This window comes from Coregonus clupeaformis, unplaced genomic scaffold (genome assembly GCF_020615455.1).
Source record: "Coregonus clupeaformis isolate EN_2021a unplaced genomic scaffold, ASM2061545v1 scaf0029, whole genome shotgun sequence".
NCBI classification, from domain to species: Eukaryota; Metazoa; Chordata; class Actinopteri; order Salmoniformes; family Salmonidae; genus Coregonus; species Coregonus clupeaformis.
This window is the reverse complement of record NW_025533484.1, coordinates 1,097,320-1,121,378: the sequence shown is the minus strand read 5'-3', so window position 1 is coordinate 1,121,378 and position 24,059 is coordinate 1,097,320. Positions and strand designations below refer to the sequence as shown.

General features: G+C 47.0%; 1 protein-coding gene across 1 annotated transcript; it reads left to right on the top strand.

The window, feature by feature from the left end:
• The first annotated feature begins 879 nt into the window (after positions 1-879).
• On the top strand, positions 880-23,117 carry treh (trehalase (brush-border membrane glycoprotein)). The gene is made up of 15 exons (XM_045212604.1): positions 880-1,070; positions 1,423-1,523; positions 2,483-2,630; positions 2,808-2,895; positions 5,071-5,171; positions 5,953-6,045; positions 9,104-9,220; positions 16,555-16,677; positions 17,248-17,297; positions 17,446-17,646; positions 18,552-18,769; positions 18,986-19,097; positions 20,784-20,896; positions 21,237-21,290; positions 21,578-23,117. Exons 1-15 carry the CDS (start codon positions 895-897, stop codon positions 21,749-21,751), a joined length of 1,869 nt encoding a protein of 622 aa, XP_045068539.1. The 5' UTR covers positions 880-894; the 3' UTR covers positions 21,752-23,117.
• Positions 23,118-24,059: the final 942 nt, after the last annotated feature.

Genomic DNA, 24,059 nt, shown 5'->3' with positions numbered 1-24,059 from the left:
ATTTAGTTATGAAAGTAGTATTTTCTCTTGAAACTGGTGAGAATCATGACTGGTTGTCCCAATATGCACCCTATTCCCTATATAGTGCGCTACTTTTGACCTTGACCTATGATATAAAGGTTATTGTAAACACTGCCTTAAGAGGGACGCTACTTTGAAGGGCTAGTAGTGATTAACCACAACTCATTGCTGTGTCCCAAATGGCACCCTATTCCCTACATGTAGTGCACTAGTTTTGACCAGAGCCTTATGGGTCCTGCACTATATAGGGTGTCATTTGGAACTGGTACTGAGCGATAAACAGAAATGTATATGTTTTTTTTAAACTAATTGACCAACGTTCAATGATTTGAATTCCATTTCGTTCTGGGTTTTTTTCTGTGCGCTCAATGCGCAGTTTCTCTAGATCAAGCCCGAACTGTGATGATCTAACTGACTGATAGTTGGTATTCAGCAGTCATTAAAGTCTGCCTTATTTACTTTGAAGAACCACTAAAATAGTGATTTAGTCAGACAGCACAGGCAGCAGCTCTATAGAGATGAGATGATGACTTGGAATGAAATAATAAATTCATCAAATAAAACTAATGCACTGTACACTGAAATATTTTATTAAAGTGTTGTGATTAAATGATGGTTACGTGACGAGCAGTAATGGGCAGTAACTACCATCATGGGACTTATTGTTTTATTCTGTTTTACAGCGTTCAACCTACATAAATCATTGTGCATTTTTAATGTTAAAATAAATATCAAAATCTGTGATTATTTAGTAATTTAACTGAATCTGAACCGACCTCAAAAAGCACTAATCACTCTGCACCATTTGGGACAGGACAGCTTTAATTGTTATTCCTTCTTTCAATTGGATGGATAATGTGTTACGATCACAATATGCACTTTGACCTGTATGTAATTGTAGATAACGGCCAGTGCTCCTCGCCCTTTGCTTTGAGTTTCCTTCTGAACATGAGAGCAGGGTTCCTAGCAGCAGTGATGTGTTTGTGGACCTGTCTCGTGTTGTTCCTCTGTCCTCTCTACAGGTGTACCTTGCTTCCACCTTGTGACAGGTAACATTGTTTTGCTACATTGACTTTTGGGTGTTCTGAATCTATTCTGAATGATCTTGAACCATGCTGCTCTGTTTCAAAGCTGAACTTTGGTTCTTGGGGAAGTGTGTTAATGGCTCAGGGTTGATGCAATGTGTTCTGATGGAGCTCAGCAAAATGTCTTAAGTCAAGTTGGATTTGCTCTATTCAAAGAGGTTTTAACACACATGGACCTTAGAAATTGGACTTGTTTGGGATTTGAAATGCACTTTAAATAAAGTTAGATTTATTGCTGTAATATAGGTTTGATGCTATTTCATGGGTATTGTTTATCTGTCATCCAGATAACCGTATTTAATGATTAACTCCTCAGTGAGATCTACTGTTATGGGGACATCCTAAGGCAGGTTCAGACCGCCAAACTGTTTGACGATGACAAGTACTTTGTGGATATGAAGCTAAAGTCGGCCCCTGGTAAGTCTTGTAAGGGAATCATTTAGCCACAGTGTAGGTATTGTAAGGAAATCATTTAGCCACAGGGTAAGTCTTGCAGGAGAATCAGTCAGCCCCTGGTAAGTCTTGCAGGAGAATCAGTCAGCCCCTGGTAAGTCTTGCAGGAGAATCAGTCATCCTCTGGTAAGTCTTGCAGGGGAATCAGTCATCTTCTGGTAAGTCTTGCAGGGGAATCAGTCAGCCCCTGGTAAGTCTTGCAGGGGAATCAGTCATCTTCTGGTAAGTCTTGCAGGGGAATCAGTCATCTTCTGGTAAGTCTTGCAGGGGAATCAGTCAGCCCCTGGTAAGTCTTGCAGGGGAATCAGTCATCCTCTGGTAAGTCTTGCAGGGGAATCAGTCATCCTCTGGTAAGTCTTGCAGGGGAATCAGTCAGCCCCTGGTAAGTCTTGCAGGAGAATCAGTCATCCTCTGGTAAGTCTTGCAGGGGAATCAGTCATCCTCTGGTAAGTCTTGCAGGGGAATCAGTCAGCCTCTGGTAAGTCTTGTAGGGGAATCAGTCCCAACAAAGGCTTTCTGCCTCCCATGTCAGCTTTTTCTTTGCGCGAGGTCTTGGGCCGTATGTATCAAGCGTCTCAGGAGGAGTGCTGATAAAGGATCAGTTTGAACCTTTAGACTTTCGAACCCTTTAAGGAAGTATTGTGTGACCGAAAAGCATGAAATCAAATCAATAAATATAACGGATGACATGGACAGGGGGGGGGGGTCCTGGGCCCATATTCATTAAGTGTCTGAGTAGGAGCACTGTTCTAGGATCATGTCCCCCCTATCCATGGAATGATATAAAAGTCTCTCCACACACCTAATCAGAAGCCAATTCCATTTCATTTCAGTCCATTGAGGAAGTAAAGTGAAAATGTCTGTTTATTTTCTGTATTGAAATGGAATTGACCCCAACCCTGCACCTCACCTCATACCCTCAGATATTGTCCTGACAGCGTTTCACAACCTGACACACGGAGCTCCTAACACAACTGTCCTGCCTTCCACACTGAGAGAGTTCCTTCGCGAGTACTTTGAAGAACCAGGGACGGAGTTTGAGCCATGGTCCCCACCCGACTGGCATGACAAGTGAGAAAGAGCCAATCATTCTGATTGATCCTGACCAAACTGAGGTGTGAAATATTTTGTGCATCCCAAATGGCTCTCTGTTCCCTAAAAGTAGTGCACTCTGCAGGGATTAGGGTGCCGTTTCGGATGCATAAATGTAGTGTGTTCTGTCCAGTACAAGGCATGTTCTGTGTGCAGGCCACAGTTCCTGAATAGAATAGCAGACTCAGAACTGCGCAGCTGGGCCGAGAAGCTGCATCATTTGTGGAAGTCTCTTGGGAGAAAGGTATGCACACTGGCTATGGCTATGGCCTTTTTTTCATTCGATTTTGCTCACTTCCTGTGTCCTCTCTCGCCACCACTTGAAAAAAGGTCAAAGTTAATCGAGGGGAGTGATACACTGACAAGATGCGTGTCTCTCCTTGATGAGCAGAATTTGTCCGCAGAGCCGACGTGTGTTCTGTATGGAGGGATATGGGTCTGATATACCTTGGAAACTATGTAGAACTAACGTCTGGCTGCAAAGAGCGATGTAGAACTAACGTCTGGCTGCAAAGAGCTACGTAGAACTAACGTCTGGCTGCAAAGAGCTACGTAGAACTAACGTCTGGCTGCAAAGAGCTATGTAGAACTAACGTCTGGCTGCAAAGAGCAATGTAGAACTAACGTCTGGCTGCAAAGAGCTACGTAGAACTAACGTCTGGCTGCAAAGAGCTACGTAGAACTAACGTCTGGCTGCAAAGAGCTACGTAGAACTAACATCTGGCTGCAAAGAGCTACGTAGAACTAACGTCTGGCTGCAAAGAGCGATGTAGAACTAACGTCTGGCTGCAAAGAGCTACGAAGAACTAACGTCTGGCTGCAAAGAGCTACGTAGAACTAACGTCTGGCTGCAAAGAGCTACGTAGAACTAACGTCTGGCTGCAAAGAGCTACGTAGAACTAACGTCTGGCTGCAAAGAGCTACGAAGAACTAACGTCTGGCTGCAAAGAGCTACGAAGAACTAACGTCTGGCTGCAAAGAGCTACGAAGAACTAACGTCTGGCTGCAAAGAGCGATGTAGAACTAACGTCTGGCTGCAAAGAGCTACGTAGAACTAACGTCTGGCTGCAAAGAGCTACGAAGAACTAACGTCTGGCTGCAAAGCGCTACGAAGAACTAACGTCTGGCTGCAAAGAGCTACGAAGAACTAACGTCTGGCTGCAAAGAGCCTACGGCTGCCATTGTTGTTTGTCTTCATCCTCAGCATCCTTCTGAACACACCAAAGATGGTGGATAAATGAAGATGGTTCACTCGCCGTTTACAAAAAGGTAATTTCCGGTCTACTTAACTAGACGTGTCTCCTATAGACACCAGTACAATAGCAGCTGGGTCTGGGCTACTTCTTAGTTCATTAACTTTCATCAACGATTATGGCTACACTGACAAGATACATGTCTCTCCGCCCAAGAATGGATTGGTGGATTCATCTCATTATTGTAATCCTTTTCTGAATATTCGATGAGGGTTGTTGAAGTCAACCGCCTGTATTGAAAGGAGAGCGACTCAATGCTACTAGCCTCATGCTCTGAATATGCATAGCTATCTGGAGAAAATATAAAGTGTTTTTTCTCTGTGGCTGGGATGTCACCTGTACTACTTATATCAGTACACTAGTAACAACTTAAGTGTTACCAAACTTCTATTAGATCAAATAAACCTCACGTAGCAAATAAGACATTCATTTTTTGGTTGACCAAATTCAACAGTCATTGACCTCCATGTAAATACTCCTTGCTTGGTGGGCGAAACAACAAGACACCACCTGCTGGAGGGAGACGGAGTTCTCTCTTATTGACCAATGGGAGACGGAGTTCTCTCTTATTGACCAATAGGAGACAGAGTTCTCTTCGTCCTCTCTGGTCCTTTGCTGAAGAGTTTGGAAAACCCCTTTTTTAAATAAGCTATAGTTTTCTCAAAGGAGAAAAGCAAACGTTAAACGAGATGCTACTTCTCCCTTTATCCATAAAATGTCTTGCACCACCAGCTACATTTGTTTATGACTTTATACATTTATTTTTGGATTCCACCCTGTAAACATCACCTGCCTGATGACGTGCGATTGGAGGAGTGTCTCATTTCATTAAAGCACATTTTCGTCCAGTTTTCCTCTCCTCGATTTACCTTTGACCTTTTTCAAAAGGAGGATAGAGCAAATCTAATTGAGAAAAGACCCAAGTCTCAGTCCATCTCTGGTCAGCCATATGTATCTACATGGCTGTGATGAAACAGCCTAGTGGCCCAATCTGGGGCTCCTCATACGTTTTGTATTCATTTGTATTCTACGAAGTGTTTTCAAGGTTTGATACTTCTGTAGTGTACTTTGGTAAAATATGACGTGGCAGTCAACATTGATGAAATGTGTGTGTGTGTGTGTACCGGGGCAGTGCTAATGTGAAATCAATTGTGTGTGTTTACCAGATCAGTGGTGATGTTTTGGCCCACCCAGAACAGTACTCTCAGATCTTCACCCCCCACCCTGTCATCGTACCCGGAGGACGTTTCAGGGAACTGTACTACTGGTCAGTGAAGCTGTCACTGTCTGGACTGCTCTCCGTTGTTCTGCTCTGTCTGCATAGCAGACCTTGGTTCAAATACTATTTCAAATCATTTCAAATACTGTATCTGGGCTTGATTGAGCTTGCCTGGTGCAATGGAACTAATGGAATAGTTGTAAAAAGTCCAACTCAGCCCATCTGGCTCCCCAGGGAGACTAAAGCAGACATTGAAAGTATTGAATTTGAAGTGGATTTCAACCTATGCCTGCTGCACAGGGAGGTAGGCTGAGGAACCCTTCTGGCCAAAAGATGCTGCTGGGTTGTACGTAAATGAATGATTGAAACGTGTCCATTTGGAGTGCTCTCCTGTCCATTTGGAGTGCTCTCCTGTCCATTTGGAGTGCTCTCCTGTCCATTTTGGAGTGCTCTCCTGTCCATTTTGGAGTGCTCTCCTGTCCATTTTGGAGTGCTCTCCTGTCCATTTTGGAGTGCTCTCCTGTCCATTTCATTGTCTATATGTTTGGAGTCATCCAGGGTTTTGAGCTGGGCAGGTAACAGCCAGAGCCACATCCAGGCCTACCAAAGGGCTAGACAGACAGAGCAGGACAGGGCAGGGGTCTGACTACTGATGACCCTCTATGGGGACAGACTGGGCAGGGCAGGGGTCTGACTCCAGGGGGCAGACAGACAGACATATAACCCAGGGCAGACAGGCCTGTTCAGTCAGAGATCTTACCGCTCAGAGCCCTCCAGTGTGTATTATTACCAGGGACAGTGAGGCAGATCTGCTCTCTGTTCCTCTCAGGGACTCCTACTGGGTGATCAATGGTCTCCTGCTATCTGAGATGACAGACACCGCTCGTGGGATGATCCTCAACTTCGTCCACCTCATCAACCGGTGAGCTGCACCTGCTGTCTGTCTGTCTGTCCGTCATGTCTGTCCGTCTCTCTCCATTCGTCCGTCTGCCCGTCATGTCTGTCCGTCTCTCTCCATCCGTCCGTCTGCCCATCATGTCTGTCCGTCTCTCCCCATCCGTCCATCTGCCCGTCATGTCTGTCCGTTTCTCTCCATCCGTCCGTCTGCCCGTCATGTCTGTCCGTCTCTCCCCATCCGTCCGTCTGCCCGTCATGTCTGTCCGTTTCTCTCCATCCGTCCATCTGCCCGTCATGTCTGTCCGTCTCTCTCCATCCGTCCATCTGCCCGTCATGTCTGTCCGTCTCTCTCCATCCGTCCATCTGCCCGTCATGTCTGTCCGTCTCTCTCCATCCGTCCGTCTGCCCGTCATGTCTGTCCGTTTCTCTCCATCCGTCCGTCTGCCCGTCATGTCTGTCCGTCTCTCTCCATCCGTCCATCTGCCCGTCATGTCTGTCCGTCTCTCTCCATCCGTCCATCTGCCCGTCATGTCTGTCCGTCTCTCCCCATCTGTCCATCTGCCCGTCATGTCTGTCCGTCTCTCCCCATCCGTCCATCTGCCCGTCATGTCTGCTCACCACCACCAGAGGTAGGTTATGCCATTAAGTTATGAATATTAAGCGCCTGGACACCCTACTGTCAGACTACTGAATCTCTGGTTGGCTCAGGGACAGCCATTAGCAATGTAGTTAGATGTCCAGGAGAATATACAGTGCATTCGGAAAGTATTCAGACCCCTTGACTTTTTCCACGTTTTGTCACGTTACAGCCTTATTCTAAAATTGATTAAATAAAACATTTCCTCATCAATCTACACACAGTACCCCATAATGACAAAGCAAATACAGGTGTTTAGAAATTTTTGCAAATGTATTAAAAAGAAAAAACTGAAACTTTATTTACTTAAGTATTCAGACCCTTTGCTATGAGACTCGAAATTGAGCTCAGGTGCATCCTGTTTCCATTGATCATCCTTGAGATGTTTCTACAACTTGATTGGAGTCCACCTGTGGTAAATTCAATTGATTGGACATGATTTGGAAAGGCACACACCTGTCTATATAAGGTCCCACAGTTGACAGTGCATGTCAGAGCAAAAACCAAGCCATGAGATCGAAGGAATTGTCCGTAGAGCTCCGAGACAGGATTGTGTCGAGGCACAGATCTGGGGAAGGGTACCAAAAAATTTATTCAGCATTGAAGGTCCTCAAGAACACAGTGGCCTCCATCATTGTTAAATGGAAGAAGTTTGGAACCACCAAGGTTCTCCCATCTCCACAGAGGAGCCCTGTCAGCCCTCTGCAGCCCTCCATCAATCAGGCATTTTATTTAAATTGTGTCCCTTTTTCTCCCCAATTTCGTGATATCCAATTGGTAGTTACAGTCTTGTTCCATCGCTGCAAATCCTGTATGGACTCGGGACAGGCGAAGGTTGAGAGCGTCCTCCGAAACACAACCCAACCGAGCCGCACTGCTTCTTGACACAATGCCCGCTTAACCCGGAAGCCAGCCGCTCCAACGTGTCAGAGGAAACACCGTACACCTGGCGACCATGTCAGCGTGCATGCGCCCAGCCCACCACAGGAGTCGCTAGTGCGCGATGGGACAAGAACATCCCTGCCGGCCAAACCCTCCCCTAACCTGGACGACGCTGGGCCAATTGTGCGCCGCCCCATGGGTCTCCTGGTCGCGACCGGCTGCGACAGAGCCTGGACTCGAACCAGGATCTCTAGTGGCACAGCTAGCACTGCGATGCAGCGCCTTAGACCACTGCATCACTCGGGAGGCCTTAGGCCTTTATGGTAGAGTGGCCACATGGAAGCCACTCCTCAGTAAAAGGCACATGACAGCCAGCTTGGAGTTTGCCAAAAGGCACCTACAGGACACTCAGACCATGAGAAACAAGATTCTCTGGTCTGATGAAACCAAGATTGAACTCTTTGGCCTGAATGCCAAGCATCACGTCTGGAGGAAACCTGGCACCATCCCTACAGTGAAGCATGGGGGTGGCAGCGTCATGCTGTGGGGATGCTTTTCAGCAGCAGGGACTGGGAGACTAGTCAGGATCGAGGGAAAGATGAACGGAGCAAAGTACAGAGAGATCCTTGATAAAAACCTGCTCCAGAGTGCTCAGGACCTCAGACTGGGGCGACGATTTACCTTCCAACAGGACAACGACCCTAAGCACACAGCCAAGACAACGCAGGAGTGGCTTCAGGACAGGTCTCTGAATGTCCTTGAGTGGCCCAGCCAGAGCCCAGACTTGAACCTGATCAAAAATCTCTGGAGAGACCTGAAAATAGCTGTGCAGCGACACTCCCCATCCAACCTGACAGAGCTTGAGAGGATCTGCAGAGAAGAATGGGAGAAACTCCCCAAATACAGGTGTGCCAAGCTTGTAGCGTCATACCCAAGACGACTCAAGACTGTAATCGCTGCCAAAGGTGCTTTAACAAAGTACTGAGGAAAGGGTCTGAATACTTCTGTAAATGTGATATTTCAGTTTTATTTTTAATACATTTGATACAATTTCTAAAAACCTGTTTTTACTTCTAAAAACCAGTTTTTGCTTTGTCATTATGGGGTATTGTGTGTAGATTGATGAGAGGAAAAAAACTATTTACGGTAATCCATTTTAGAATAATGCTGTAACATAACAAAATGTAGAATTTAGATTTTAGTCATTTAGCAGACGCTCTTATCCAGAGCGACTTACAGTTAGTGAGTGCATACATTTTCATACTGGCCCCCCGTGGGAATCGAACCCACAACCCTGGCATCGCAAACGCCATGCTCTACCAACTGAGCTACACGGGACTTCAAGTTAAGGGGTCTGCATACTTTCTGAATGATTTGATATGATTTATTTGACTATTAAAAAAAAAAAAAAACACAATACATCCACAAATGTGGATACAATGCATTTAAAAATTATCGGTCATCAATGAACAACAAATGAAATATGGAAAACGAATGGAATTGATCCAGTATGTCTGTCTTTTTGTAATATCTAGATCTTCTTTTTCAATTCCTCCCTCTCCAGATATGGTTTCATCCCCAACGGGGGCAGAGTTTACTATGAGCGTCGCAGTCAGCCCCCCTTCCTGTCTCTCATGGTGGAGAGTTACTATCAGACCACTAAAGACAAAGAGTTACTCAGGTAGTTACTGTCAGACCACTAAAGACAAAGAGTTCCTCAGGTACCGATTCCTTTTTGACCACCATTTTGTTTGACTAGGGCTTGTCATGAATGGAGTGCTCAAAGGCGCTAACATGGCGTCCATTCTAAAATGTTGGCAGAACTATCTGCTCAGGTCCATGTGGTGAGGATACTCTGGACCCTGTGGATAACAATGGTGTGGTACCTGGATGGTATTAATGATCAAATGCTGTTCTAGGCCCTTCTAACGTTCAATCACAACTGTATCTATAATGTGTAGGACTGCTCTGCCAGCCCTAGATTATAATCTCAACCTACTCTACTGTGCAGGACTGCTCTGCCAGCCCTGGATTATAATCCCAACCTACTCTACTGTCTAGGACTGCTCTGCCAGCCCTGGATTATAATCTCAACCTACTCTACTGTGCAGGACTGCTCTGCCAGCCCTGGATTATAATCCCAACCTACTCTACTGTGCAGGACTGCTCTGCCAGCCCTAGATTATAATCTCAACCTACTCTACTGTCTAGGACTGCTCTACCAGCCCTAGATTATAATCCCAACCTACTCTACTGTGCAGGACTGCTCTGCCAGCCCTGGATTATAATCCCAACCTACTCTACTGTCTAGGACTGCTCTGCCAGCCCTATATTATAATCTCAACCTACTCTACTGTCTAGGACTGCTCTGCCAGCCCTAGAGTGTAATCTCAACCTACTCTACTCTGTAGGACTGCTCTGCCAGCCCTAGAGTGTAATCTCAACCTACTCTACTGTCTAGGACTGCTCTGCCAGCCCTAGATTATAATCCCAACCTACTCTACTGTGCAGGACTGCTCTGCCAGCCCTAGATTATAATCTCAACCTACTCTACTGTCTAGGACTGCTCTACCAGCCCTAGATTATAATCCCAACCTACTCTACTGTGCAGGACTGCTCTGCCAGCCCTAGATTATATAATCTCAACCTACTCTACTGTCTAGGACTGCTCTACCAGCCCTAGATTATAATCCCAACCTACTCTACTGTGCAGGACTGCTCTGCCAGCCCTAGATTATAATCTCAACCTACTCTACTGTCTAGGACTGCTCTACCAGCCCTAGATTATAATCCCAACCTACTCTACTGTGCAGGACTGCTCTGCCAGCCCTAGATTATAATCTCAACCTACTCTACTGTCTAGGACTGCTCTACCAGCCCTAGATTATAATCCCAACCTGCTCTACTGTGCAGGACTGCTCTGCCAGCCCTAGATTATAATCTCAACCTACTCTACTGTCTAGGACTGCTCTACCAGCCCTAGATTATAATCCCAACCTACTCTACTGTCTAGGACTGCTCTGCCAGCCCTGGATTATAATCCCAACCTACTCTACTGTCTAGGACTGCTCTGCCAGCCCTAGATTATAATCCCAACCTACTCTACTGTCTAGGACTGCTCTGCCAGCCCTGGATTATAATCCCAACCTACTCTACTGTCTAGGACTGCTCTGCCAGCCCTGGATTATAATCCCAACCTACTCTACTGTCTAGGACTGCTCTGCCAGCCCTAGATTATAATCCCAACCTGCTCTACTGTGCAGGACTGCTCTGCCAGCCCTAGATTATAATCTCAACCTACTCTACTGTCTAGGACTGCTCTACCAGCCCTAGATTATAATCCCAACCTACTCTACTGTCTAGGACTGCTCTGCCAGCCCTGGATTATAATCCCAACCTACTCTACTGTCTAGGACTGCTCTGCCAGCCCTGGATTATAATCCCAACCTACTCTACTGTGCAGGACTGCTCTGCCAGCCCTGGATTATAATCCCAACCTACTCTACTGTGCAGGACTGCTCTGCCAGCCCTGGATTATAATCCCAACCTACTCTACTGTGCAGGACTGCTCTGCCAGCCCTGGATTATAATCCCAACCTACTCTACTGTGCAGGACTGCTCTGCCAGCCCTGGATTATAATCCCAACCTACTCTACTGTGCAGGACTGCTCTGCCAGCCCTGGATTATAATCCCAACCTACTCTACTGTGCAGGACTGCTCTGCCAGCCCTGGATTATAATCCCAACCTACTCTACTGTGCAGGACTGCTCTGCCAGCCCTGGATTATAATCCCAACCTACTCTACTGTGCAGGACTGCTCTGCCAGCCCTGGATTATAATCCCAACCTACTCTACTGTGCAGGACTGCTCTGCCAGCCCTGGATTATAATCCCAACCTACTCTACTGTGCAGGACTGCTCTGCCAGCCCTGGATTATAATCCCAACCTACTCTACTGTGCAGGACTGCTCTGCCAGCCCTGGATTATAATCCCAACCTACTCTACTGTGCAGGACTGCTCTGCCAGCCCTGGATTATAATCTCAACCTACTCTACTGTCTAGGACTGCTCTACCAGCCCTAGATTATAATCCCAACCTACTCTACTGTGCAGGACTGCTCTGCCAGCCCTGGATTATAATCCCAACCTACTCTACTGTCTAGGACTGCTCTGCCAGCCCTGGATTATAATCCCAACCTACTCTACTGTGCAGGACTGCTCTGCCAGCCCTGGATTATAATCCCAACCTACTCTACTGTCTAGGACTGCTCTGCCAGCCCTGGATTATAATCCCAACCTACTCTACTGTGCAGGACTGCTCTGCCAGCCCTGGATTATAATCCCAACCTACTCTACTGTGCAGGACTGCTCTGCCAGCCCTGGATTATAATCCCAACCTACTCTACTGTGCAGGACTGCTCTGCCAGCCCTGGATTATAATCTCAACCTACTCTACTGTCTAGGACTGCTCTGCCAGCCCTGGATTATAATCCCAACCTACTCTACTGTGCAGGACTGCTCTGCCAGCCCTGGATTATAATCCCAACCTACTCTACTGTGCAGGACTGCTCTGCCAGCCCTGGATTATAATCCCAACCTACTCTACTGTCTAGGACTGCTCTGCCAGCCCTGGATTATAATCCCAACCTACTCTACTGTGCAGGACTGCTCTGCCAGCCCTGGATTATAATCCCAACCTACTCTACTGTGCAGGACTGCTCTGCCAGCCCTGGATTATAATCTCAACCTACTCTACTGTCTAGGACTGCTCTGCCAGCCCTGGATTATAATCCCAACCTACTCTACTGTGCAGGACTGCTCTGCCAGCCCTGGATTATAATCCCAACCTACTCTACTGTGCAGGACTGCTCTGCCAGCCCTGGATTATAATCCCAACCTACTCTACTGTGCAGGACTGCTCTGCCAGCCCTGGATTATAATCCCAACCTACTCTACTGTGCAGGACTGCTCTGCCAGCCCTGGATTATAATCCCAACCTACTCTACTGTGCAGGACTGCTCTGCCAGCCCTGGATTATAATCCCAACCTACTCTACTGTGCAGGACTGCTCTGCCAGCCCTAGATTATAATCCCAACCTACTCTACTGTGCAGGACTGCTCTGCCAGCCCTGGATTATAATCCCAACCTACTCTACTGTGCAGGACTGCTCTGCCAGCCCTGGATTATATAATCTCAACCTACTCTACTGTGCAGGACTGCTCTGCCAGCCCTAGATTATAATCCCAACCTACTCTACTGTGCAGGACTGCTCTGCCAGCCCTAGATTATAATCCCAACCTACTCTACTGTGCAGGACTGCTCTGCCAGCCCTGGATTATAATCCCAACCTACTCTACTGTGCAGGACTGCTCTGCCAGCCCTAGATTATAATCCCAACCTACTCTACTGTGCAGGACTGCTCTGCCAGCCCTAGATTATAATCCCAACCTACTCTACTGTGCAGGACTGCTCTGCCAGCCCTGGATTATAATCCCAACCTACTCTACTGTGCAGGACTGCTCTGCCAGCCCTAGATTATAATCTCAACCTACTCTACTGTGCAGGACTGCTCTGCCAGCCCTAGATTATAATCCCAACCTACTCTACTGTGCAGGACTGCTCTGCCAGCCCTGGATTATAATCCCAACCTACTCTACTGTGCAGGACTGCTCTGCCAGCCCTGGATTATAATCCCAACCTACTCTACTGTGCAGGACTGCTCTACCAGCCCTGGATTATAATCCCAACCTACTCTACTGTCTAGGACTGCTCTGCCAGCCCTGGATTATAATCCCAACCTACTCTACTGTGCAGGACTGCTCTGCCAGCCCTAGATTATAATCCCAACCTACTCTACTGTGCAGGACTGCTCTGCCAGCCCTGGATTATAATCCCAACCTACTCTACTGTGCAGGACTGCTCTGCCAGCCCTAGATTATAATCCCAACCTACTCTACTGTGCAGGACTGCTCTGCCAGCCCTAGATTATAATCCCAACCTACTCTACTGTGCAGGACTGCTCTGCCAGCCCTGGATTATAATCCCAACCTACTCTACTGTGCAGGACTGCTCTGCCAGCCCTAGATTATAATCTCAACCTACTCTACTGTGCAGGACTGCTCTGCCAGCCCTAGATTATAATCCCAACCTACTCTACTGTGCAGGACTGCTCTGCCAGCCCTGGATTATAATCCCAACCTACTCTACTGTGCAGGACTGCTCTGCCAGCCCTGGATTATAATCCCAACCTACTCTACTGTGCAGGACTGCTCTACCAGCCCTGGATTATAATCCCAACCTACTCTACTGTCTAGGACTGCTCTGCCAGCCCTGGATTATAATCCCAACCTACTCTACTGTGCAGGACTGCTCTGCCAGCCCTGGATTATAATCCCAACCTACTCTACTGAGCAGGACTGCTCTGCCAGCCCTGGATTATAATCCCAACCTACTCTACTGTGCAGGACTGCTCTGCCAGCCCTGGATTATAATCCCAACCTACTCTACTGTGCAGGACTGCTCTGCCAGCCCTGGATTATAATCCCAACCTACTCTACTGTCTAGGACTGCTCTACCAGCCCTGGATTATAATCCCAACCTACTCTACTGTGCAGGACTGCTCTGCCAGCCCTGGATTATAATCCCAACCTACTCTACTGTGCAGGACTGCTCTGCCAGCCCTGGATTATAATCCCAACCTACTCTACTGTGCAGGACTGCTCTGCCAGCCCTGGATTATAATCCCAACCTACTCTACTGTGCAGGACTGCTCTGCCAGCCCTGGATTATAATCCCAACCTACTCTACTGTGCAGGACTGCTCTGCCAGCCCTGGATTATAATCCCAACCTACTCTACTGTGCAGGACTGCTCTGCCAGCCCTGGATTATAATCCCAACCTACTCTACTGTTTAGGACTGTTTTGCCAGCCCTGGATTATAATCCCAACCTACTCTACTGTGCAGGACTGCTCTGCCAGCCCTAGATTATAATCCCAACCTACTCTACTGTGCAGGACTGCTCTGCCAGCCCTGGATTATAATCCCAACCTACTCTACTGTGCAGGACTGCTCTGCCAGCCCTAGATTATAATCCCAACCTACTCTACTGTGCAGGACTGCTCTGCCAGCCCTAGATTATAATCCCAACCTACTCTACTGTGCAGGACTGCTCTGCCAGCCCTGGATTATAATCCCAACCTACTCTACTGTGCAGGACTGCTCTGCCAGCCCTAGATTATAATCTCAACCTACTCTACTGTGCAGGACTGCTCTGCCAGCCCTAGATTATAATCCCAACCTACTCTACTGTGCAGGACTGCTCTGCCAGCCCTGGATTATAATCCCAACCTACTCTACTGTGCAGGACTGCTCTGCCAGCCCTGGATTATAATCCCAACCTACTCTACTGTGCAGGACTGCTCTACCAGCCCTGGATTATAATCCCAACCTACTCTACTGTCTAGGACTGCTCTGCCAGCCCTGGATTATAATCCCAACCTACTCTACTGTGCAGGACTGCTCTGCCAGCCCTGGATTATAATCCCAACCTACTCTACTGTGCAGGACTGCTCTACCAGCCCTGGATTATAATCCCAACCTACTCTACTGTGTAGGACTGCTCTGCCAGCCCTGGATTATAATCCCAACCTACTCTACTGTGCAGGACTGCTCTGCCAGCCCTGGATTATAATCCCAACCTACTCTACTGAGCAGGACTGCTCTGCCAGCCCTGGATTATAATCCCAACCTACTCTACTGTGCAGGACTGCTCTGCCAGCCCTGGATTATAATCCCAACCTACTCTACTGTGCAGGACTGCTCTGCCAGCCCTGGATTATAATCCCAACCTACTCTACTGTGCAGGACTGCTCTGCCAGCCCTGGATTATAATCCCAACCTACTCTACTGTGCAGGACTGCTCTGCCAGCCCTGGATTATAATCCCAACCTACTCTACTGTGCAGGACTGCTCTGCCAGCCCTGGATTATAATCCCAACCTACTCTACTGTGCAGGACTGCTCTGCCAGCCCTGGATTATAATCCCAACCTACTCTACTGTGCAGGACTGCTCTGCCAGCCCTGGATTATAATCCCAACCTACTCTACTGTGCAGGACTGCTCTGCCAGCCCTGGATTATAATCCCAACCTACTCTACTGTGCAGGACTGCTCTGCCAGCCCTGGATTATAATCCCAACCTACTCTACTGTGCAGGACTGCTCTGCCAGCCCTGGATTATAATCCCAACCTACTCTACTGTGCAGGACTGCTCTGCCAGCCCTGGATTATAATCCCAACCTACTCTACTGTGCAGGACTGCTCTGCCAGCCCTGGATTATAATCCCAACCTACTCTACTGTGCAGGACTGCTCTGCCAGCCCTGGATTATAATCCCAACCTACTCTACTGTGCAGGACTGCTCTGCCAGCCCTGGATTATAATCCCAACCTACTCTACTGTGCAGGACTGCTCTGCCAGCCCTGGATTATAATCCCAACCTACTCTACTGTGCAGGACTGCTCTGCCAGCCCTGGATTATAATCCCAACCTACTCTACTGTGCAGGACTGCTCTGCCAGCCCTGGATTATAATCCCAACCTACTCTACTGTGCAGGACTGCTCTGCCAGCCCTGGATTATAATCCCAACCTACTCTACTGTGCAGGACTGCTCTGCCAGCCCTGGATTATAATCCCAACCTACTCTACTGTGCAGGACTGCTCTGCCAGCCCTGGATTATAATCCCAACCTACTCTACTGTGCAGGACTGCTCTGCCAGCCCTAGATTATAATCTCAACCTACTCTACTGTGCAGGACTGCTCTGCCAGCCCTAGATTATAATCCCAACCTACTCTACTGTGCAGGACTGCTCTGCCAGCCCTGGATTATAATCCCAACCTACTCTACTGTGCAGGACTGCTCTGCCAGCCCTGGATTATAATCCCAACCTACTCTACTGTGCAGGACTGCTCTACCAGCCCTAGATTATAATCCCAACCTACTCTACTGTCTAGGACTGCTCTGCCAGCCCTGGAGCAGGAGTACCTGTTCTGGATGCAGAACCGCTCTGTGGCCGTTGAGGTGAACGGGAGGAAGCATGTTCTCAACCGCTTTGATGTACAGGTGGTTCTGCCCAGGTATGGAACACAACAGAAAATTATCCTCATCCCCTTCAATAAAATACACAACTTTATTTGTCCATCTGTTACAACACAAATTCCAACCCACATACATGTATTTTTGGAGTTGATTTGTGTGTGTGTGTCTGTATCTGTGTGTGTGTGTGTGTGTGTCTGTATCTGTGTGTGTGTGTCTGTCTGTGTGTGTTTGTGTCTGTGTGTGTTTGTGTGTGTCTGTATCTGTGTGTGTGTGTGTGTTTGTCTGTATCTGTGTGTGTGTGTGTGTGTTTGTGTCTGTGTGTGTGTGTGTGTGTGTTTGTGTCTGTATCTGTATCTGTGTGTGTGTATCTGTGTGTGTGTGTGTGTCTGTATCTGTGTGTGTGTGTCTGTATCTGTGCGTGTGTGTCTGTATCTGTGTGTATCTGTCTGTGTCTGTGTGTGTGTGTGTGTGTGTGTGTCTGTATCTGTGTGTGTCTGTCTGTGTGTGTGTGTGTGTCTGTATCTGTGTGTGTGTGTCTGTCTGTGTCTGTCTGTGTGTGTGTGTGTGTGTGTGTCTGTATCTGTGTGTGTGTGTTCCCTTTCCTCCAGACCGGAGTCCTACACTGATGATGTAGAGCTGGCTGAAGGTCTGACAGAGGGTAAAAGTTGTTCCCTACTTCATGAACAAACCGCATTCCCATCATGGATACACTATCTATTGGGTTGGTCTAAAGTGGTGTACTTTATAGAATAGGGTGTAGCCCTTTGAGTCCCAGCCTTTGCCTGCGTCCCCCTCCCTGTACTCAGATGCTGCAGAGAGGCTGTGGACAGAGCTGAATTCAGGAGCAGAGTCCGGGTGGGACTTCTCGTCTCGCTGGTTTGTGGACGGCCAGGGGAACAACAACGGTTCTCTGAGAGACACCAGAACCAGTCTGTTGCTTCCTACAGACCTCAACGCTCTGCTCTGTCGCAACGAGAGGACCCTGGCTCACTTCTACAGGACACTGGGTGAGGAGAAAGCCTACTTGCCGCTTATCACCTTTGACTAGCTAGTGGCAGGATTTTTTACCACCTTATCTCACTAGATAAACTTCTGGGCCCTAGTTATAACCTCTGGGCCCTAGTTATAACCTCTGGGCCCTAGTTATAACCTCTGGGCCCTAGTTATAACCTCTGGGCCCTAGTTATAACCTCTGGGCCCTAGTTATAACCTCTGGGTCCTAGTTATAACCTCTGGGCCCTAGTTATAACCTCTGGGCCCTAGTTATAACCTCTGGGCCCTAGTTATAACCTCTGGGCCCTAGTTATAACCTCTGGGCCCTAGTTATAACCTCTGGGCCCTAGTTATAACCTCTGGGTCCTAGTTATAACCTCTGGGCCCTAGTTATAACCTCTGGGCCCTAGTTATAACCTCTGAGCCCTAGTTATAACCTCTGGGCCCTAGTTATAACCTCTGGGCCCTAGTTATAACCTCTGGGCCCTAGTTATAACCTTTGGGCCCTAGTTATAACCTCTGAGCCCTAGTTATAACCTCTGGGCCCTAGTTATAACCTTTGGGCCCTAGTTATAACCTCTGGGCCCTAGTTATAACCTCTGGGCCCTAGTTATAACCTCTGGGCCCTAGTTATAGCCTCTGGGTCCTAGTTATAGCCTCTGGGCCCTAGTTATAGCCTCTGGGCCCTAGTTATAGCCTCTGGGCCCTAGTTATAACCTCTGGGCCCTAGTTATAACCTCTGGGCCCTAGTTATAACCTCTGGGCCCTAGTTATAACCTCTGGGCCCTAGTTATGAACTCTGGGCCCTAGTTATAACCTCTGGGCCCTAGTTGTATTCATAGGCTCAGCGTTTTTCCTCGTCAGGTCATGTGGTCCACTAAAACTCCTGTCCCTAGTATAATGTGTTTTGTTGTTCCAGGTGATGAGGCTGCAGCAGTGCGGTATGACCAGGCTGTATCAGCCAGGCTAGAGGCCATAGAGACAGTCCTGTGGGATGAGGAGAGGGGAGTCTGGTTGGACTATAGCCTGGTCACCAACACCTCCTCCCCTGCATTCTACCCCTCTAACCTGGCCCCTATCTGGGCAGCCTGCTACTCCCACCCTTCAATGGGACAGAAGGCACTACACTACCTACAGGTTAGTTAGCCTGCTGGTCCATAGACCTCACTCTGTGTGACAAGGCTCATTGTCCTATTGAAATACCTTGATTGAAAGAGCATGTACATTGATTTGTCACTGAAAAATACACACACCCATTGAGTTACTGTAGCAATGTGTATTTACAGTAGTTAGTGTTTCCTTCCATCCTTCCATCCCTCCCTCCCTCCCTCCCTCCCTCCCATCCTTCCCTAGGCTAGTGGTGGTCTTGCGTTCCCTAACGGTGTCCCTACGTCCCTGGTTGAGAGTGGGCAGCAGTGGGACTACCCCAACGCATGGCCCCCTCTGCAACACATGCTCATCCAAGGTAGGACCTACAGTGAGGGGAAAAAGTATTTGATCCCCTGCTGATTTTGTACGTTTGCCAACTGACAAAGACATGATCAGTCTATAATTTTAATGGTAGGTTTATTTGAACAGTGAGAGACAGAATAACAACAAAAAAATCCAGAAAAACACATGTCAAAAATTTTATAAATTGATTTGCATTTTAATGAGGGAAATAAGTATTTGACCCCCTCTCAATCAGAAAGATTACTGGCTCCCAGGTGTCTTTTATACAGGTAGCGAGCTGAGATTAGGAGCACACTTTTAAAGGGAGTGCTCCTAATCTCAGCTTGTTACCTGTATAAAAGATACCTGTCCACAGAAGAAATCAATCAATCAGATTCCAAACTCTCCACCATGGCCAAAACCAAAGAGCTCTCCAAGGATGTCAGGGACAAGATTGTAGACCTACACAAGGCTGGAATGGGCTACAAGACCACCGCCAAGCAGCTTGGTGGGATTATTCGCAAATGGAAGAAACACTAAATAACTGTCAATCTCCCTCGGCCTGGGGCTCCATGCAAGATCTCACCTCGTGGAGTTGCAATGATCAGGAGAACGGTGAGGAATCAGCCCAGAACTACACGGGAGGATCTTGTCAATGATCTCAAGGCAGCTGGGACCATAGTCACCAAGAAAACAATTGGTAACACACTACGCCGCGAAGGACTGAAATCCTGCAGCGCCCGCAAGGTCCCCCTGCTCAAGAAAGCACATATACAGGGCCGTCTGAAGTTTGCCAATGAACATCTGAATGATTCAGAGGAGAACTGGGTGAAAGTGTTGTGGTCAGATGAGACCAAAATGGAGCTCTTTGGCATCAACTCAACTCGCCGTGTTTGGAGGAGGAGGAATGCTGCCTATGACCCCAAGAACACCATCCCCACCGTCAAACATGGAGGTGGAAACATTATGCTAAGGGGACAGGACAACTTCACCGCATCAAAGGGACGATGGACGGGGCCATGTACCGTCAAATCTTGGGTGAGAACCTCCTTCCCTCAGCCAGGGCATTGAAAATGGGTTGTGGATGGGTATTCCAGCATGACAATGACCCAAAACACACGGCCAAGGCAACAAAGGAGTGGCTCAAGAAGAAGCACATTAAGGTCCTGGAGTGGCCTAGCCAGTCTCCAGACCTTAATCCCATAGAAAATCTGTGGAGGGAGCTGAAGGTTCGAGTTGCCAAACGTCAGCCTCGAAACCTTAATGACTTGGAGAAGATCTGCAAAGAGGAGTGGGACAAAATCCCTCCTGAGATGTGTGCAAACCTGGTGGCCAACTACAAGAAACGTCTGACCTCTGTTATTGCCAACAAGGGTTTTGCCACCAAGTACTAAGTCATGTTTTGCAGAGGGGTCAAATACTTATTTCCCTCATTAAAATGCAAATCAATTTATAACATTTTTGACATGTGTTTTTCTGGATTTTTTTGTTGTTATTCTGTCTCTCACTGTTCAAATAAACCTACCATTAAAATTATAGACTGATCATGTCTTTGTCAGTGGGCAAACGTACAAAATCAGCAGGGGATCAAATACTTTTCCCCCCTCACTGTAGTTAGCCCTGATGTGGCTTGCATGTTGAATCTGCATCCCAAATGACACCCTATTCCCTATATAGTGCATCAGGCCTGAATAATCTAACTCTGTTATCTTCCAATCAGGCCTGTCCAGTCTGCCCTCACAGGAAGCTAGAGAGCTGGGGTTTGAATTGGCTCAGAGCTGGATCAGAACCAACTGGCTGGCCTACATCAAGTATGAAGCCATGTTTGAGAAGGTGATTAAGAAGAGGTTTCTCTTATGTGTGATCACAATGAGGTGTAGGGTGACGTTGTCCGTAGACCAGGGTTGGCAATAGTCGGCCTGCGGTCCAAAACCGGCCCGCTAGTGATAATTGTTTTGCCCCCCCCCAAAAAAGTTTTTGGTGGCTAAATCAAGTTTCCTTCACCTGGACGTTGTTCATGGGTGTAGCATAACTGATGGTTAAGGTTGGGATTGGGGAGGGAAAGCTGAACCTAGGGGAACGTCACCCTGGAGCCCACAACGACAAAATATCCTCAACACGTGCCTTAATAAAAGCTCAACATATCTGGGGATTGTTTCTCTCTCTCTGTCAGTATGATGTGAACGGAGATGGGAAACCGGGCGGCGGAGGAGAATATGACGTTCAGGTACACTATGATATCTGATCTGATCGTTCAGGTACACTATGATATCTGATCTGATCGTTCAGGTACACTATGATATCTGATCTGATCGTTCAGGTACACTATGATATCTGATCTGATCTTGAAAGTTGCTCTGGATAAGAGCGTCTGCTAAATGACTCAAATGGCAAAATGGAAATATTCATCGATCTTATCTTGATCTCCATCTAATCTTTTTTTTTTTTGAGTTATTTCAAACTCATCTTCTTTAGTTGATTCTGTGTCTGTCTCTTTGTGTGTGTGTGTTGTAGTTGGGATTTGGCTGGACCAATGGTGTGGCTCTCCAGCTCCTGGGCCAGTATGGGGACCGGCTCACCTCCGGTAGCAGCGGAGACAGCTGCACCCTGTGTTTCAGCGCCACTGTGGCCCTGCTCTGCTCAGCCCAAACTCTGTTCCTATCAAATACAGGGTGGAGTTGCCCCTAGACGCTGATCCTGGGTCAGTTTTGCGTTTTCCCCACTAATGGTTAAGGTCAGGAGGAAGCTGATCCTAAATCTGTACCTAGGGGAAACTTCACTTCGGAGCTTTTTAAAATGTTAATGCTTAAAAGGAGGATGACGGTTAAACTTTACAGAGTCTGAAAATGAAGATAATTTAAACTGTCTCTGTTTCCCCTGTTAACTATCATAGCGAGGGTGTGTGATTATAACGGTAGCTGATATCGAACTGACGTTAAAAACAAGAATGATCTTAATCTAAGGATAGGGCTTTTCGCTGTAGCTGAACTCCCAGTGTGTCAGGAAGTGTTTCCATACCAACTGCATGTTAGATGTAGAACTACTCATGAGAGCGAGAGCGTGTCCAAATGGCACCCCATTTCCTTATATAGTGCACTACTTTAGACCACTTCAAATGGATTAGGGAGCCATTTGAGACGTAGACAGAGAATGAGATTTGCAGTGAAGGTCATTTTAAGATATTCCAACCAGATCTGTGTTGTTGTGTGTGACTCTCATGGCTAAATTAATCAACTGTCTCCTATTCTGGCCTGTTTGAAGGTCAAATTGGGGGAAAAAACTGGGGAATGATATGACTGTGTAATCCCTCTGAGCATTTGGCAAAAAGACAGTAAATGACCTGCCGTTTAATGCAGTCACTATGGACAGTGTTCATAGTTTTGAGTTGAATGAGTATGGACAATGTATGAACAGCTCTTGTTTATAATAAAAGGTATTTCTGTTTGTTCAAATGACTGAATTTGTCACTGTCAGTCTTTGCCAGTGTTTGTCTGGAGTAAATGTTGTTAAATGTTTGACAAATGTTTAAAAAGAAGTAAGACAATGCACTACTCTTGAAACTGCAGTACGTTTACCCTAGTTGGCTGTCTGCAGACTTTCTGCTCTCGTCTTCTATCTCAATATCAAATTAAACAGATTAAATAGATTTAAATAGATTTGCAAATGGTCATCAGATGAGAGGTTAGGGCGAATCTGCTCCTCAAAGAGATACCACTTAGCCTACCCTGGAGATATGAGGGAGGAGGGGCCTGGAGATATGGGGGCCCAGGGGAGGTCTTATGTTAGGATACTAAAACGATCAGAATATCCACAAGCAAGGTTCTGGGTAGAAAACTTGTTTCATGAAACTTTTCTTTTGTAACTCGATGTCAGTTGGAGTAGAAGTTGTTAAATACAAAACCAAATTGAAGTGAAATATTTTTTCATTTGTTTTTTGTTGTTTAATTTCCTCAGTTAAGATTGTGTTTTAAACCAGGGTTCTGTTTTGTGGAGATGGTTCAAATCAGAAATGACACCTTTGTTTTTGTTCGAAAATAAAGCTCACTGAAATTCCTGTTATTGTTCTTTTTATTTTCTTAAAGGAAACTTTGGGATTTATTTTCTTAAAGGGATACTTTGGGATTTTGGCTATGAGGCACTTTATCTACTTCCCCAGTCAGGTGTTCACCTGGATATAGTTTTTCTGTCTCTGTAACCACGTTTTGTTGTGGAAATACTTCTCAAAGATATCTCTCAGACACTGGAGCTTGTGAGTTCAAATATATTTTATTACAAAGTAACAAGCCGAGCTGGTCCGCGGAGCAACTGCCAGTCCCAGACTTGGAGCTCTCTTTTTTAAAATCAAATCAAATTTTATTTGCCACATGCGCCGAATACAACAGGTGTAGACATTACTGTGAAATGCTTACTTACAGCCCTTAACCAACAATGCATTTATTTTTTATAAAAAAGTAAAATAAAACAACAAAAAAGTGTTGAGAAAAAAAGAGCAGAAGTAAAATAAAATAACAGTAGGGAGGTTATATATACAGGGGGGTACCGGTGCAGAGTCAAAGTACGGGGGCACCGGCTAGTTGAGGGAATATGTACATGTGGGTAGAGTTAGTGACAATGCATAAATAATTAACAGAGTAGCAGCAGTGTAAAAATATGGGGTGGGGGGTGGGGGGGCAGTGCAAATAGTCTGGGTAGCCATGATTAGCTGTTCAGGAGTCTTATGGCTTGGGGGTAGAAGCTGTTGAGAAGCCTTTTGGACCTAGACTTGGCGCTCTGGTACCGCTTGCCGTGCGGTAGCAGAGAGAACAGTCTATGACATTGGTGATGTGGACACCAAGGAACTTGAAGCTCTCAACCTGTTCCACTACAGACCCGTCGATGAACAGGGAGTACAGGAGGGGACTGAGCACGCATCCCCGAGGGGCCCCCGTGTTGAGGATCAGCATGGCAGATGTGTTGTTGCCTACCCTTACCACCTGGGGGCGGCCCGTCAGGAAGT

Bases quoted from the DNA above. Each gene is read 5' to 3' on its own strand.
- treh (XM_045212604.1), top strand. From the start codon at position 895: ATGCACTTTGACCTGTATGTAATTGTAGATAACGGCCAGTGCTCCTCG. The intron at 1,524-2,482 runs GTAAGTCTTGTA...TCATACCCTCAG, and splicing joins GAAGCTAAAGTCGGCCCCTG to ATATTGTCCTGACAGCGTTT. The intron at 17,298-17,445 runs GTAAAAGTTGTT...CCCTGTACTCAG, and splicing joins GGCTGAAGGTCTGACAGAGG to ATGCTGCAGAGAGGCTGTGG.